General features: G+C 36.7%; 1 protein-coding gene across 4 annotated transcripts in view; it reads left to right on the top strand.

Moving 5' to 3' along the window:
* Positions 1-8,891: 8,891 nt before the first annotated feature.
* LOC144637526 (uncharacterized) overlaps positions 8,892-18,446 on the top strand; it is a 117,829-nt gene continuing 108,274 nt past the window's right edge. For 3 of the 4 annotated variants that reach the window (XM_078496598.1, XM_078496599.1, XM_078496600.1), the window contains exons 1-8: positions 8,894-9,126; positions 11,914-11,986; positions 12,604-12,652; positions 13,487-14,705; positions 15,090-15,206; positions 16,252-16,356; positions 16,508-16,615; positions 17,462-17,554. In XM_078496598.1, the coding sequence (XP_078352724.1) occupies positions 12,635-12,652; positions 13,487-14,705; positions 15,090-15,206; positions 16,252-16,356; positions 16,508-16,615; positions 17,462-17,554 (1,660 nt within the window). In that variant the 5' untranslated portion in view covers positions 8,894-9,126; positions 11,914-11,986; positions 12,604-12,634. Of the gene's footprint in view, positions 9,127-11,913; positions 11,987-12,603; positions 12,653-13,486; positions 14,706-15,089; positions 15,207-16,251; positions 16,357-16,507; positions 16,616-17,461; positions 17,555-18,446 lie in introns of all 4 variants that reach the window. The other variant, XM_078496597.1, reaches the window with a different exon arrangement.

An 18,446-nucleotide genomic window follows, 5' to 3' on the forward strand; every position in this document is an offset into this window, starting at 1 on the left:
ATCTTTACTGGCCAATCAAAATTGAGCAAAAGAACAAAAGTTGTTGCAATCTGGTTACATGATGTTTCTAAGTAACATGCCGGATGGAAATAAGACTCAGTCAATTCTTAGAGACAGGATTGTTAGTGAATCGGAAAAGCTACCGTTGATCGTAGTTGTAATCATTGTCTCAAAACATTCTAGAAAGGGACGGTTCTAGAAAGTTTAGAAAGAGGGGGCTGAAGAAATTTTCGTAAGAGCGCAAGCCACCCCCCTAAAAATTCACGCTCGTGACCGAAACCACTATTTCGACATCATGCCTTGACTTCCTGTAAACTAGGTAGTTTTTTGAAGCTTCCCCTTGACCTTTCCTTCTCAGTAGACGCTTTGTTAACGGACCTGTTTGTTAGTTAAAACAGCTCAGTGTAAATAGTGTACACAAGACGAGACAATATCTTGGACCTGTTTATTACAATACAGTACAGTGTAAATAGTGTATACATAATGAGAAAACATCTTGTTTTTCAAAGTGATATGTCACATTGACATTTTGATTCAAATCTGTGAAACAAGAGACATGATTCAAGTTGAGTTTTTTTTTTTTTTTTTTTTTAATAACACACAACAATACAATTACTTACAATACTACGCAGACTTAAACACAAACTACAAATTACCCTACTTTTCTTAACTACTCTATGTACAGTTACTTAGTTACTTAGTCAGCTACGGTGACAATCTTCTTCCTCTTTTTTGTTACTTACAATATAACTCCTTACACGTTAAGGAGAGATGAGATATTTTACCCTCTATTGGTTTCTGAGTTATCAACGGTGTTTTCAATTAGTTCTCTTTGTTGTGCAGCATTCACAAAGTCATGGAGGACAATAGGCTTATTATTTAATTTACAATTATAGATATAATAGCGCATAAGTAGTGTAAAGTAATTGAATTTGTTGGTCATACTTTTCTCATATAAGTTAGAGGTAATTCCAAATAAAAGTTGCTCTATTGTTGGAGAGATCTGTAAATTGTACGTTGTATTAAACCACAGAATGACTTTTTGTATGAATGATTTCGTAAAAGAGCAGTGAATAAAAGTGTGGTTGATTGAGTCCTTTTCCCCACAAAAGCAGCATCTATCGTCTGTTTTAATACCGTATTTGAATAGTTCTTTCTTTGTCACAACGATTCTATGAATCAATTTAAATTGAAATTCTTTTAGTTTCGTCTCCTTGCAAAGTTTTCGTGTTAATTTAAATATCTTTGCCCAATGTTCATCATTTAAAGAAAGTGTTTCACTCCATCTTTTGGGACCGGTCGGACCTCCGGTGTGAATTTTATCAATGAAGAGATTGTAGAAGTCTCTTGATTTGGCTTTATCAAGGTTGAAAGTGAAATTACTGTTAAAATGGAAGAGATGGTCATTACTTGTGAAGAACTGTTTATTAAACGACTCTAGTTGTCTCGCTTTCAACCGTAACCGGTCAGGTATGGCACTGATAACCTGAAAATATTGAAGAAAGTTTGTGTTGCATGAAAATTTTTCTTTAAATTCTTGGAGTTGAGTTTTGTAATTAGAAACGTAAAGTTGTGGCTGCTTGTTGCAGCTGTCCATGTCTGACACCTCTGCTGTAACTTTCAGGTGCATTAAGGAGTAGGTCAGCTATTTGTAAACTGAGGGAGATTGTCTTTTTTGGAAACAAGGCCACTTGACATAGTTAATTAATTTTAAGTATGAATCATCTTAGAGTTTTTAAGTAGTTTTAAGGTGGCTCGACCCAGTTTTTTTTCTAGCGATACCTAACAACTTTAAAACCCTGAACCTTAAAGGGATTGATGTCAATGACAAAACTACTACATCACATGCATTACACATAGACTGAACTTCAATATGATATAATTTTTTTGGCGATCAGAATAAATATCACGTGGCAATGACGTCACAGAGGGTTTTGCTCTGAATCGATTTTTAGGCGGTAACCGCATTTTCTCTCGAGATCCTCCACGCTACGTATACCTTGGGTGTTTGCCTTCATCTCAGTGGAGTTTCATCGAAATCTACAAGAGGAATTTTGAAATATCTTGGAATTTCTTTTTAGATGGTATAATTTATGCGTAAAATAAAGTCAAGACTTCATATAAAGAAATTTGCTTCGTTTTTATGTTTAATGAGAGGATTTAGCCCCCATTCCTTTTAGAAATGTCCCATATACTACATCCAAACCTTTAGAAGAAAGTAGACTTGCGCGATTTCGAAATATATGAAGTTATTTAAATCGGAGTAGAGCTCAATGTTAAGCTCTATTTACCATTTTCCGCCTACTTTCGCAAAAAAGCGATTATTTCAAAAACCCGTCGATGAATTTTTTCCAAAATTTTTCAGGGTAAAAAATAATCCGTACACCACACAATCCCTAAATTTCATGTTCATTGAAAATGTCTAAGGTTGTCTAAACTAAACGCAAAATTGAGTAAACATTGAAGCGATGTCGAAGTTTGAGATAATTTTGTGCTCTGGGATTTCCTTTTGTTTCGAGTTAAGCACAACATCGAATTCCTGTGCACCACGCGTGAAATGACTACGCTTGGCTACCTTCCGAAAGCTTTCCGAAATCTTTCCGAAATATGGAACAATGGAAAAGAAAGTGTCACGCATTAGCTTTTCTTGTTGGGTCGACGTCTTGGCTGAGATAAAAGTTAAAAATGCCAAGAACAAGAAGATTAGGTTTTTTTCTCGTATTGAAGTGCTGCCACTTCTTTCAGTTGAACTTAGAAATGCAACAAGTAAACAATATTTTCTAATAAATACTGGACGCCAGATTTAGCTTGCTTATAATACGTGAAGTCTATTTTCTGTCCGTTTTACTTTTTTAAATGACTGAGGAGGCATAAAAAAAATAACCGGCTTTGAGTTTGGTGTTGTGTGACTGCTTTCTTCAGTTGGAAATGTATTCATTCATCCATTATTGTTTTCTTGAACTCGATAAGAATATTACCATATTCCGAACCATTTCGGAAAGCTTTCGGAGGGTAGCCAAGCGTGGTCATTACACGCGTGGTGCACAGGAATTCGATGTTGTGCTTAACTCGAAACAAAAGGAAATCCCAGAGCACAAAATTATCTCAAACTTCGACATCGCTTCAATGTTTACTCAATTTTGCGTTTAGTTTAGACAACCTTAGACATTTTCAATGAACATGAAATTTAGGGATTGTGTGGTGTACTGATTATTTTTCACCCTGAAAAATTTTGGAAAAAATTCATCGACGGGTTTTTGAAATAATCGCTTTTTTGCGAAAGTAGGCGGAAAAATGGTAAATAGAGCTAAACATTGAGCTCTACTCCGATTTAGGTAACTTCATATATTTCGAAATCGCGCAAGTCTACTTTCTTCTAAAGGTTTGGATGTAGTATATGGGACATTTCTAAAAGGAATGGGGGCTAAATCCTCTCATTAAACATAAAAACGAAGCAAATTTCTTTATATGAAGTCTTGACTTTATTTTACGCATAAATTATACCATCTAAAAAGAAATTCCAAGATATTTCAAAATTCCTCTTGTAGATTTCGATGAAACTCCACTGAGATGAAGGCAAACACCCAAGGTATACGTAGCGTGGAGGATCTCGAGAGAAAATGCGGTTACCGCCTAAAAATTGATTCAGAGCAAAACCCTCTGTGACGTCATTGCCACGTGACATTCATTCTGATCGCCAAAAAATTTATATCATATTGAAGTTCAGTCTATGTGTAATGCATGTGATGTAGTAGTTTTGTCATTGACATCAATCCCTTTAAGTATCAGGGTTTCAAAGTTGTTAGGTATCACTAGAAAAAAACTGGGTCGAGCCACCTTAAATCATTATTGTATTTATTTCATTGTCTTTGAAAAGCCTCAAGGGGGAAAGTCAATAAAGAGTATGTATGTATGTATGTATGTATGTATGTATGTATGTATGTATGTATGTATGTATGTATGTATGTATGTATGTATGTATGTATGTATGTATGTATGTATGTATGTATGTATGTATGTATGTATGTATGTATGTATGTATGTATGTATGTATGTATGTATGTATGTATGTATGTATGTATGTATGTATGTATGTATGTATGTATGTATGTATGTATGTATGTATGTATGTATGTATGTATGTATGTATGTATGTATGTATGTATGTATGTATGTATGTATGTATGTATGTATGTATGTATGTATGTATGTATGTATGTATGTATGTATGTATGTATGTATGTATGTATGTATGTATGTATGTATGTATGTATGTATGTATGTATGTATGTATGTATGTATGTATGTATGTATGTATGTATGTATGTATGTATGTATGTATGTATGTATGTATGTATGTATGTATGTATGTATGTATGTATGTATGTATGTATGTATGTATGTATGTTTTCATGACAACTTACCACGTCAAATTAACACTTCTGAGTTAATCTTAAAAGCCTTTATCAGCAAGGAAAGTAGCAAGTACATTTTTCTCTTTACCAAATAATTGCCGTTGGAATGCGTGGTCAAGTAGTGTGATCCTTAGAGTGATTACATTGTAATGTGTGGTATCAAAAAAGTCAATCCAGGAAAGCTTGACCACAATACCAATTACCTTTCCTTTACACAGGAACTTGGTAGTACAGTTTTTTCTGCGGCAAAATCTTTTGAGAAAAAAACACTGCAAAGAAAGTGTTTCAAGGAAGCTTAAGCTGATCGAAACTAAATGTATTATATTTAGCATTATAATACTAGGAGGCACAAAGTGTCTTTTGTTGCTTAGCTCAGCAGGCTCAGATACACTCGTTAATGTAACTAAACTGTTTTGATTTTGAGGATCAAATGTAGATGTATTATATCTAGCATTGTAATACTAGAAGGCACAAAGTGTCTTTTATTGCTTAGCTGATGCACTCGTTAATGTAAATAAACTGTTTTGATATTGAGGATCAAAAGTAGATGTATTATGTTTAGTATTGTAATACTAGAAGGCAGCAACTGTCTTTCATTGCTCTTTAGCAATATTTTTTGTAATCATGGTGCTTAAAGTTTTCTCTCAAGCGTTTTTAATGGTTCTGTGTCAGAACAAGAGACTTGAGAAACGTTCGTTGACAAAAAAAACCAAGTACAAAGAAAGTTCAATGAAAGTACTTGGGACTGTTGAGAAACAACTCGGATAAAAATATAATTTCAGTATATTAATAAAATCATTTATAGTTTTAATCTCTGTTTGTTGTTGTTGTTGTTGTTGGTTTTCACAGAAGGAGCAGTTAACCGTTTAATTTCCAAAAGTGATCAAGATCAATTTTCTCCTTACAATATCAATACATTGTCAAGCAGACAGGTGATGAGAATAAAGAAAATCATCAACTAGGAGATTATTGTCTTGATGTACCACTAAATCCTCACAACAACGTGATCCATTCCTTGAAGTTCTTGTTGTACAAAGGTTTTCTTTTGCAATGGCTCCGCCCCACCAGCGGAAAAGCAGAAAGTGTATGTTGACAATTAAAGGGGATATGTCTCTTGCGCAACATAGTACAGTTAAATGGTCGCTAATGGACTGCTCCCATGAACGAAGATCTCTTCCTTGATTAACGGTCATTCAGTCAGTTCCTCCAATAAGCAGATATAGCTTCTATAAGCGAAACTGGCCAACCTTGGTTACATTTGTGACCTCGCTCCAATAAGCGGCATTTCCATCATCGTGTAAGAAATAGACTTATTTTCGCGCGAACTTAATTTTGCGAAAATGGAACGGGCGTATTTCGCGGGACTTAGGTTTCGTGATTTGGCCAAACATTAGAAATACGTTAATAATAATAATTTTCGCGAGTTCTCTAAAAATCGCGAAAATTAAGTCCCTCGAAAATAAGTATATACCATAAGGTAAATCGTACGTGTACTTAAATCCAGGTTAAATAGCCTGATTGAAGTACAAACAAAGAGAGAAAGTTCGGAGAATTCGCAAGTTTATGTAAGCTCTGCGGTTCAAAAAAGTGCTTTCGAATTCCCGCATACTTTCTCGAGTGTTTTCGTCAGGCTATATAAACAAGAAGCGGCCAATCAGTCATTTTGTCAAGTATTTATAGTTACACGGCGTCTCTCCCGATCCCTGTCAAGCCTGGTTCACACTTGTGCGATAAACATAAGAGAACTCGTGTGTGAAGTGAAGCCAATCTCGTCCCCAGAGCCCGCGTTTCCCTTTTTCCCGCGGGACGGGAAACGACCGTCGTTATCGAGTCATTACCTGATGGCTGCTCAAGTGGAACGTGGACTCTGGGAACGAGATTGGCGTGAAGCGAAATAGAATGTCTTTTTTCTTTCTTGTGCTTGTGCTTATTTAACGAGTGTCAACAGGCGTGAGGTAAGCATAAGCACAGGATTTGGCTGTTGACGTGATTTCCATCATGCAATGTTCATGTTATGTTCGCCGGCTTGTGTATAGGCTCGATTTCCGCCGCCTTCCCGAGTCCGGACTTTGTTCCTCCCTGAGAGAGTGCTTTCGGGGGGAGGAGCGCGGGCTCATTTTTCCGCCTTGAAATATGCCGCTCTCTTCCAAAATTGTTCTGAATGTTGATATGATTTTGATTTATCAAGACGTTGCAAAGCTTAATATTAAAAACAAATAAAAAACTTCTTTCGATCAACACTGCTGTAACTCATTTCGAAACTTTTTTTCTTTATTCCGCTTATAAGCTCCTCCCGGATATAAGCTCACCCCAAGCCCATCCGGAGCCCCTTTAATACGAAGTTATATAAGCCCAGGGATTACAGGCGGGATTTTACGGTATCTCAAGTTTTAACCAGGTGTGAAAACCGTAAACTAAAGTGCATCCCAAGGTTACAACAGTTGTTGATTCAAAGTATTAACAGTCTTTTAACTTAGATCAGTCAAGTCATTAGCCAGTATTTTACTGGGCTTACCGCGGGGCGCATGATACGTGCGATGGTTGAGTTCGACAAGCAGCTAACACGAGATGGGAGTAGAAAAGCAACACGCGCCCCGTGTTTTCCTCGCGTCTTTCATATCGATTCATAATCTTTGCAGTTGGAAGAAGTGCTTGACAGTGGTTAAATACACTCGGGGCGCGATGGTTGAGACACGCATCCCACGTAAGATGGGAGGAAGAAAGCAACACGCGCCCCGTGTTTTCCTCGCGTCTTTCATATCGATTCATAATCTTTGCAGTTGGAAGAAGTGCTTGACAGTGGTTAAATACACTCGGGGCGCGATGGTTGAGACACGCATCCCACGTAAGATGGGAGGAAGAAAGCAACACGCGCCCCGTGTTTTCCTCGCGTCTTTCATATCGATTCATAATCTTTGCAGTTGGAAGAAGTGCTTGACAGTGGTTTAATACACTCGCCAGGGGCACCCATCGAGAATATAGTTCAAAACCACTTAAAGATAGCACCGTTGAACGTATTTTAGTATTTAAACGGTAGATATAGGCATATTTTTATCCCTTAAAATTTTTTTATCTGTTCGGATTTCCTAGCTGAAAGTCTAGTGATCCGAAAGTTATAGGGATCAAAACTTATCTTTTCGAAAATTCCAGCCAGAGAAAGGCTCCCGAAAATTCTAGGTGACCTTTTTAGAGTAAAAAAATCTGTTAAAAATGAACAATTTAACCATTTTTTAGATATTCGAAAATCCTAGGAAAGGTAGGCAAGCAAAAAAAATTTACAATGAATGTTCCGAAAATTCTAGATCTCAAATCGTCTTCCGAACAGATATTTTAACGAAATATTCCGTTGGGTGCCCGGAACTCGGGGGGCGATGATTAAGACACGCATTCCACGCGAGATGTGAGGAAGAATGCAACACGCACCTCGCGTTTTCCTCGCGTCTTTCATATCGATTCACAATCTTTGCAGTTGGAAGAAGTGCTTGACAGTGGTTTAATAATACACTCGGGGCGCGATGGTCGAGACACGCATCCCACGTAAGATGGGAGGAAGAAAGCAACACGCGCCTCGCGTTTTTCTTTCGTCGCTCGTAACCCTTTACACTCCGAAAAACGCTTGTAATGTTAGTTAAAAAAAAAAGATTGCCGGAAAGTGTGACATTTAATTCTCGCAATTTCGCAGATTTTTTTTTCGAAACCCAAGTCACATTTGTCTCTGCGATTTTTTCTTTGAAGTCGAAGGTTGAAACAGGTTGACAAGACAAGAAAAGAAAAAAAAAATTTAACTTTTTTGTTTTTATTGGGTGGTACGCTAAAAGCTGTTTTAGATGATGTCAGTGCACTAAAGATGAACTAAAGGAACTAAATACTGATTGGATGATGATGAGGACAATTGCTATTGGTCTAAAAACAATTTGCTCAGTGCTTGATATCAAAACGTTGTGTAAAGTTTTTTTTTCTTGACATGTATTTAGTAACAGCAGGAGCCATAATCCTCCTGGTAACAGTCCATTTTCGCGATATTCTTTTTAAAAGTTATCAAAATTCATGTTTTCTACAGGAAAAAAACGCGAAATATTTTTTGTTACATAAACGTAAAATAAAAAAGGTTATGATCAATTATGAAATTTTCACCGATTAACACGGAAGTAATGAAATATGTCCACGGTTGGACGGTTGAGATTTCAAACACTTGTACTGCCAGTCTTGTTGCTGTTTGGTTATTGAAAAAAAAAACAGAACCCAGTCGCAAACTGAAGGGAACGATGACGCCTCTCGTCAGTTTATTTTATTTGCTGTCCAAGGTTAACATATCGTACAGATTGTAGTCGCAATCTTAAGTTCATAGAAAGTCTACAATCCTTGTGTGTGAGTCCATTCTCCGAGCCATTCCAATTCTTCACGTCTAGGACATGTGACACTGAATAGACCAATAAAAATGGTTCATGTCCATATTTGGAAAACGAAAGCTGTCCTGGGAATTTTGGGAAAGCCCGTCAAAGCAGGAAGTGAGGTTTGAATTCGTCTTCTTGATCTCTTCAGCTGGAAAGGACACTTTACTGGAGTTTATTTGGCTTTTGGTAAAATTGCAACCATGGGGTAATTTCAGCTTTTCACCAAGCTTGTCATCATGTAGCTTTCTCGTCAAATTAACGTTTGCTTGGCTGTGAAAACAGTCAGCGTTGTTGCTCGGTTTGACGATCGATCAAAGGTAGGTTTACTTTAAGCATCCAAAGTTTTCTTTATTTTGATTCTCTTACATTTCATTGTAGCTTCTAGACAAGTGTTAAGATATTTATAAATCTTTATGTCTGTTGTAATGATTGTTAAAGTTTTGTAGAGAGAAATTGTGTAAATGTAAGCTTATTTAAAATCACAGCGCTCACTGCTTGTTTGACCGCTAGCTAGTGACAGAGGAATGCAAACATTCTTGTGTGCTGTTGTTAACTACAATCAGAAGAGTCATAAATAACCAGGAACTGATCTGCTTTAGTTCGATTTATCAGAGAATTCCAATTTACCTTCAAGTTAAAAGCGTCTTTATCTCAATATGGCGCCATGCATGCTTGTTGATTGTCTCTATGTAGTATTTAGGGAACTTTATATCCCGGCTCAAAACAAATGTTTATCCAGAACAGAGCAGATATAAACCCGGTTGTAGATTTGTGGGGAAGTATACTTCATTCCCAAAGAAGAAGTTATTAAATTGATGGTGAAAATTTAAACTTGTTAACATAGAGTAAGAATTATGTAGCTACTAGCCAGCCACTCATGAGTATGGTCATCGGTGACTTCATAAAAGGTGCTATGCCACTCAATTTATGGAAGCTACCGGTTTCGCTCCCAATCGAGTTCGCCCCGTCCGAGTTCGCCCCAAGTTATACCGAGTTCGCACCCAATACGACCGAGTTTGCTCCCATGTAGTCACTCCCGTTAACTTAATACGAAAACACACTTTAATTAAACACAAACGATAATTTCTAGACAAACGAAGTCACAATGTAAACTTTGATTACTACCATTTGCGTTTAGTGCGTACTTTAACTTTAAAAAACACAAATGGTAGTAAGTTATATTCAGATGAGCGACGCAAGCTTTGAAAGTGTAAACTTTGATTAAGTCTTTCTCAGACGAGGGGAATCACGCTTTGAACATGAACAATATTAAAGTTTTATTCAGTCGAGCGAAATCACGCTTTGAACGTGAATGATAAGGGGTGAACTCAGTCATACTGGGGGCGAACACGGTATAACTTGGGGGCGAACTCGGCCCAGGGGGGGGGTACTCCAGCTTGTAAATGATGAGGATGATCGAATGGAGGCAAAACTCAGGACCCAAAAAAATCCCTGAACCAAAAATAACCCCCAAAAAAATCCCTTGTCAAATTACCCCCAAATTGCCAGGAGGTGCAATAACATAACACAAAGAATGCTTGTTTTGTTTATTCATCATACCATAATACGCCAAGGCCGCGCCAAGGCACTTTAGTTCGTTTTTAATACCAAAAATATCCCCTATCTAAATCAAGATACCCAAAAAAATACTTGCCAAATTTTCCAACCCCAAAAAATCCCGGAATTGACAATTTCAAACCCCCAAAAAACCTTAGATCATCCCCGTCTTTAACAAGCCGGAGTACCCTGGGGAACTCGGACAGTGCGAACTCGATTGGGAGCGAAACCAGTAGAATTCCAATTTATCACAATTTGTTTGCAACATGCCAAATTATCTACAAATCAAATGAAAACCCCACTGAGGAAGAAGAACAGCAGCAGAAGTAATGATAAACCAAAATAAAAACCAGTATGGTTAAAGGGGCTTTGTCATAGATTTTACCAGATTTTTGAACAGCTAAAATTTATATTTTTGTCGTAAGAAATCAAAAAATAATGGTACATTTGTATTTAAAATTGCTATATTAGAGTACTGAAACTGTTAACAAGCGTCTTAAGCTGCAGATGGCTTGGATGGGAATGGATTTCAATTTGAAAAATTAAGGCTTAACTTTTCAAGTTGTTTCCGTGTGTCTTCAAAAAATCGATATTTTTTGCCGTAGCTTGATTTCTATCCGCAAAATAAGGTTATATATTCCTTTAGAAGTTCAAAGACAATGTTTTTATGGGTAAAGCTGCCTACCACTAATTTCAGACCAGTTTAGACCAAAATTCCTAAAAAATCCCTGTGACATAGTCCCTTTAAAATAGTGGGACTGCTCTGGTTCACAACTCATAATTGACAGGTTGCATATGGGTAAGTATTGCAAGATCAGCCATTGTCATGATGTTACTTTTAAATGGATCATAGAATGTAAATTCCTTTGATTGTTTCATTTACTGTACCTCTGTATGGTTCGGAATGTGTATGAAGACTGTTGCCATCTACCTTGTTGTTCCCACCGACCTTAAGCTTAGAAATTAGTTTTCCACTCTAATTCATGCATGAAGAGTGCACGAGGACAAAGCTTAAGCATGAAGACAAAGCATGATACCAAAGCCTAAACATCTAACCCATGTCCACAACTTTGAAAAAAAAACTGATGCAGTCTGGAGCATTCATATCAGTGTTTGAAGTATCATGTAATGATTTGTTAATTATGGCCAAAATTAATTATTTGTCCTTTTTAGCACAAATACATGTAATTTCAAATATGTGAGGTTTCAGTATACTTGTCAACAGTAACAATAAACTATTACATTTTTGCTACTACTATTTGCATTTCAAATGCAGTCCCTGAGATACAACAACCCTCCAAGTTTATTTTTTCCTTGGTTGCCATTTGGCCACCGACTGCTCAAGTTTGGTCACCAGTGAAAAATTTTAGTCGCTAAATTAAGCTCACACTTTCAATCATTCTTCTCAATTTTAATCGCCAGGCTGGCAACTTCGGTTCCAATTTAGTTGCCAGCTCCAAAATTTTAGTTGCCATGGCGACTAAAACTGTCTTAACTTGGAGGGTTGTACAACAGTTGGTTGTTTATATTTTTTTATATTTTTTAAGGTTCAGTGAGTCAGTCAGCTGCAGTATTCATGTATGGGTTCAAGATGTCAGAAGACATTTGTAACAAGACTTAGTAAGTGTTTGTTTAAGATGGTTACCTTGAATTACTTACCAAGACCACATTAAAGGGTATATATCACGGTGTTTTAGGTAATTTTATTTATTTTCATTATTTAAGAGCTCTAAACTTCAAATTGGCAGAGCAGAAGTCTTTTATTGGCAAAATCACTGCCACATAACAAACAAGGATGATTTTTCGAGCATTGTAAATGACACTTTCATGCAAATTGAGATAAACTTGAAAAGGTCGGGCCAACACTTTTCAAGTTTACCCGAACGCAATCGGTTTTAATCTTTGCGAATTTTGCCCATCCATGCCTCTTTATGGCCTTTCTGTGTTTCTTTTGAGTTCTTTTACAGTTTTAAGCCGTTATTGTGATATTTCAGTTAATTCTATGACCAGTTGGTCAGTTCTGAAATTGCCTAAAATTGTGTGACATAGCCCTTTTAATTAAGCCTTGACAAGTAGTTTAGTGTTCCCTATTTATGGAGGCTGAACTTCCCTTTCCCTTTGATCTCCCTCCTGTATTTATTATTTGAATTACATGATTCTGTAATGTACATACTTGTTCAATTCCCTGTTTGGACTGAAATAAAGACTGGTTCTTATTTGATTTCATTTTATCTTAGTGTAAGTGTTCAAGACTAGAGGCTTCCTGTGATGTCTGGGCTATTAAAGGTAACAAACTTTTATTTGATTAGCCCTGGGTGACTGTATGTTGAATGTTTAATTTTCCGTCCAATTGATCAGTTAAGCCATCTTTACGATCATCAAGCTGCCATGCACTTGGCTGGCATTTTGAATCAGAATATCATAGTGACCAATATCGAGCCTCTCTATGGGTACCCACGGTCTTTCTTCGTAATGTTTGGGCAAATCTTCGCGTTTTTTAAGCAGATCTTTTTTGATCGTTTTTTTTTCGTGAAATGTGGTCAAATGCCAACATTCAGAAATTACAGATATTTTCTGTAAGTTTTGACAGTTTTATATCTGAGGGTTCAATTTGATCACATAAATTTAGATCTTTGCTTTAATCCTGAGATCTTCGTTTTTTCTGCAGTGATCTTCGCATCTTCGATTTCTTCGGAAATACCCATAGAAAAGGCTCAATATCCTGGGAAAGCACAACTATAATTTTACCCAAGTGATAGAAGTGAAAGGTGGTAAATCAATAGCTATTTAGGAGCTGTCACTTTTCAATAAAATAACTTTATTATACAAATGTGATGGAGTGCTGCAAACCACAAGGTGCCCCCAGCAAGGGGCTCAAAGGTGGCCAAGCCATGTAGAAGGGCAGCCCGTGACTGGGAGCCTTGCCTGGGAGTCTGGTATATCTTGAGGATTTTACTGTACAAAAACAACCCTAAGTCTGTATCAGTCCTCAGTTAATTTCCAGGCGTCTTGACTAAATTATTACATAAACACAAATGAGACTTCAGTTACCGGTATGTCAGTGAAATACTCATATATGGTACACAAACAACACTTATATTTCCTTCTCTTTTGTTTTAGGGGCTCCCTGTTCCCAGCATAGCCTCCACATCACAGGAACGCCAGGAGGTGGCCATGGCAGAAAAGAGGACATTGAGAGTTACCCTGTTAAGTAGTGAATGGAGATCATCAACCAATGGAGATGTCTCAACCATCAACAGAGAACTAGCAATACAGTTGGCTAAACACCCTAATGTACAAGTCAGTGTCTTTCTCCCTCAGTGCAGTGAAGAGGATAAGAACATTGCTGCTAGTCACAAGGTTAAGCTCATTGAAGCAGAAAACATGCCTGGTGTACATTTAAATTCAGTTGATTGGCTGATTAATGTACCAGAAAGCCATTGTATGGACTGTATTATAGGACATGGAGTGCATCTTGGTCGACAAATACCAATCATAAAAAGACAACATCATCATTGTAAGTGGATTCAAGTTGTTCACAATGCCCCTGAAGAACTTGGGATGTACAAAAGCATTTCTGAAGGTGAGCGACTGCAACAAACAGAGATAGAACTCTGTGAGTTGGCTGATCAAGTTGTGGCAGTTGGACCCAAGCTGACAGATGCTTACAAGCGTTATCTTCGTTCTGGGAAAAAGCAACAAGATGTTCTCAATCTCACCCCGAGCATTTTTACTGAGTTTTTGGAGGTAAAGCAAGCTACTGAGGAAAGAAAAACATTTTGTGTTTTAGTAATTGGGAGTGGTGATTGTGAAGATTTTAATCTGAAGGGATATGACCTTGCTGCTCAAGCAATTGCAGAGTTGAAAGACAAATCCTACCAACTCAGGTTTGTTTGTGGACCAGCAGGGAAGGGAGGTGAAACAGCAGACAAGTTACTTCAGCATGGTATTGCTCGTGATCAACTAATTGTTCGCAGCTTTAAAGAAAGCAGGAAAGTACTAGCTAGATTATTCTGTGAGGTGGATCTGGTGATAATGCCATCAAGGACTGAGGGCTTTGGGTTGACTGCTCTTGAAGCCTTATCTGCTGGTCTTCCTGTGCTTGTCAGTTGTAACTCAGGACTTGGAGAAGCTCTCAAGGAAGTACCTAATGGCTCACAATGTGTGGTGGATTCAGACCATCCTGAAATCTGGGCCAAGAAAATCAAAGCAGTTCGTCAAAAAAGCAGAGAAGTACGACTTGCAGAGGCTAACTTTCTTCGTGAAAAGTATTTGGAGAAGTACAGTTGGCAGGAGTCTTGTGGTTTACTTTTGGAAAAGATGCAGGACCTTGTGTTTGGTAAAATTTCATATACATTTTACTTTTTGCAATCACGATTGTTTTAAAAAACTGCTTGCCTATCATTTAGTAGATAGTTTGAATATGTTTGAATATGCCTACATGTAAAATTCTTTTATCACATGAACTCTGATTGGATGGCAAAGTTTTATTTGTAACAAGGCTATTTAATTGTAGATGACTGTGATGTTGTGTTGCATTTCTCAAGTTAGTTTTATAAGTTTGAAGTAGGAGCTTTACATTTGCAAAGAAAGATGCAAACACTTGTGTGGAACTTGAAAGTAAATTTTGGTTATCAACCCATTTTAGAATTTATATCACTACATACAGGGCATTGAAAAATGGTTGTTAATAACATTGTTTATTGTAATTTTCTTCTGTTAGGCTTATCACAGAACAGGCCAAGTTCGACAAAAAAGGATAAAAGACCATTATCCCTTTTTGGTACACAGCCTTCAAAACGACTTAGAGAAGAATTGACTGAGCCTGATCCTCATGAAGGTAAAAATGTCAAGTAAGAGTACTAAGCATGTGAAGACATAATACCAATTAAAAAGTTTTCCTGATACAAAAAGGATTTGATTAGTTGTTTAGAATGGCTTATATACCTGAAAAGCATCCATTTTTCGATCGGCTTACCTTTTTAGACTTTTAACAAACATAATAATAATAATAATTTAATAATAATAATAATAATAATATTTTTTTTAAGTAAATAATAACAACAACTTTATTTCACATAATATTTAAAAAAGGTACACATGTGGATAAAAAGGTTATAAAAATTAACTATAGCGCAAAACTATTTAGTACAATAAACTGTTCTATGATGCAGTCGTTAAAATGAAAAGAAAAATATGTTAAATAGAAAGCTGAGAAGCGTTTAAAATTGGAATGAGCGATTTAAAATGCAAAGAAAACATAATGGTTACATTCATTTGTGCGTTTGATGTCTGAATCCGGCGTACGCGAGTAGCAATCAAAACCAACAGAAAAACTATTTAAACTACCGGTATTTACAATACACAGTTAATAATAATTATAATAAAATATTTGTACATTGTGTATAATGCCAATATCCGAAAAGTTCAAAAGTGCTTTACAGAAGTAATGTTAAAAATATTAAAACACTATTGAAAAATAAATATAAAAATAGCAAAAAAAGTTACAAAAATACTTAAAATCTTAAGAGTAAAAAAAGTCGCTAAAACATGTTGCAGTCTTGTCACATGTTGTAAGTTGTGTGGATTTAGTTTTCCACTGACAGACAGTGAAAAAAAAAGAATTTTGTGTGGTCCTATACCAGTCTATATGACCTAGTTTATTTGGCCTCAAGGCATACAGTTAACAATTTCAAAAAAGCTGTGCCTACCTGATCACAGCCGCACCTATTAATATTTGAATGCTGTTGTCCTTAAAAAGTACTTCACCGATGTATTAAAGGCACAGTTTAATCTTTGTGCAGAAAACTGTTGAAAGTTAAGGCATTAAGTAAAAGCCTTTTTTGTGTGACATAATATTTCAATACGTTTTTCTTTTGGTGAAGGTCCCCCTTGTTTTCTGCCTTCATCAGTGGAACTCAGTCAGTTTCCTTCTACTATGGCCAGTCAGATTCATGAAGGACACAGTTATCAGAGAAGTCACATTCAGAGTGAGTAGGAAATATAATAATTTACCACTACAGCTTTATAAAATAATAATTAGCAGGTGACCTCAAAGTTTCCCCACCTCATTGCACAAGTTTTGTATTACGTTGTTTCGACATTTTTTAAAAGTGTTATTTTTGCATTTTCTTTTGGAAGGCTCCTCTGGTCATAGCAGGCCAACTTCATCAGTCCAATACAATCAGATGCCTTTTATGGCAGTCACTCAGACTCCAACTCAAATGTACCAGACACGTCACACTCAGAGTGAGTAGGAAACCATTTTTTTAGATTCAAGTAATACAATTTTTTGTTGGTTAGAACTCTGTACCATGTTTTATTTATAAAAAACAATAGTTTGAGGATCTTTACACTCACTAAGTTGTACCGTCACTTGCATCTAAGCGTGAACACGTGCTGCCGAAACATGGTCTAATTGGATGTTAAGCGTGAAATGATTGACCATCAAACGTTTGGGGTTTGTCAACCGTAACAGTCTGCCACTCTCAGGGTTTCCATGGATACCTGCATGCTACATTTAAATCACCCCTGGCTCCATCTTAGCAGAGGCACCTTCCCCAAACTCATTTATTGTTGATGAGCGTAATTCATATTACATAATTTCAGTTAGGGCATAAAGTTCCCGGTGTTGTGGTCTGTTCTATTCCATGGGTTGGGTAGTGGGGTGAGATCATACACAATCAATCAATCAATCAACAACTTTATTAATGTGTCAAAGGAATTCTAGCCGAGAGTGAAACACTCTCTACTAATAGGGGAAACATAAAATAAATAAAAATAATAATAATAAAAAGACTTAAAATTGATATTTACAATAAAAACAGACTAAAATTTAACTACGCTATTTACAAATAATTTCAATAACAATTGGAACACATGGACGGATAGCGGCTGCCATAGGCGCCTTATATGCTGATGTGTGGTCTCATCCCATAGATTCGAATTGTGAAGCACATTGATCACGAGCTTTGTAAATGCGCTGTATAAGCACCCATCAGTCAGTTGCCAAATCCTTTGAAGCTGTTTTAGATGACACTTGTGATCATGTCTGTGACCTGGCTAGTATTTGAATGTCTTTTTTTTCTTGTCAAGGTTCCACTGGCAGACTGCCTTCATCTGTAGAACACAGTCAATTGCATCCAACTGTAGCCAGAGGGACTTATAAAGGACCCTTTCACCCTCAGAGTGAGTAATTTTATACAATAGACCATTTGCATTATGACGTAAAAGCGCAAGGAATTCTGGTAGTTGTAGTTAGGTTCGCGGGAAATTTTGAATCGTCATCACGCCCGCTTGCCCAAGAAAATCGTGATAGAGGTAAAGAAATTTACTCTCATCGAAGAAGACGTCCCTGTGGCTTCATTTAATTAAAAGCGGAAAAGCAACCTCTCAGTATAAAACCAAGTCCGTTAAAATGGAAAAAAAGTTATGCAAGAAATTGTATATTTGCTGGGTTGCGTTCTGTAGTGAAGTTTCAACGAGTGTTTCCTCCACTCGAGTCCGCGCGGTTATTTAATTAAATTCCTAAAACTTTTGCTTGCCAGGTATTTTCAAATAATATACGAAGACGCAATATTTTACCCTTTCTAAACATGGGAAAGTATACAGTACATGATGTCTACACTCGTAAAAATCTTTGAGGCTCATCTTTCGAGTAGCACATGTAATCGTTCATCAACAAGATTATGGAAATAAAATTATATTTGCTCGCACGGCCCTCGCTCGGATTGACATTTCCAGCACAAAAACAAGAAAACTTCTTTGTTAAAGAATATTGCAATTACAGTTCTAATTTGACGAAAACAGAAATACAATTTTAAGATATTAAAATATTAAATCTGTATTCACCTGCACAGGGTAGTTTGAAAATCCTTTATGATTGACCCTTCATGATTCATCGATGATCGGATGAAGCTCGATTGAACGAGGAAAATTATTTGACTCTTTTCTCTGTCTCGCTGTAAAAATAAATTAAACTAATCGTCCCGCCGAGCAATCATGACAAATGGTAAATTTTCTAAGCTTTTCAGTGAAGAATTAATTCACCTGCGATCGATGGAAGCGATCGTTTGTTGAA

This window comes from Oculina patagonica, chromosome 14 (genome assembly GCF_052425735.1).
Source record: "Oculina patagonica isolate OP01 chromosome 14, crgOcupat, whole genome shotgun sequence".
In the NCBI taxonomy this organism is placed as follows: Eukaryota; Metazoa; Cnidaria; class Anthozoa; order Scleractinia; family Oculinidae; genus Oculina; species Oculina patagonica.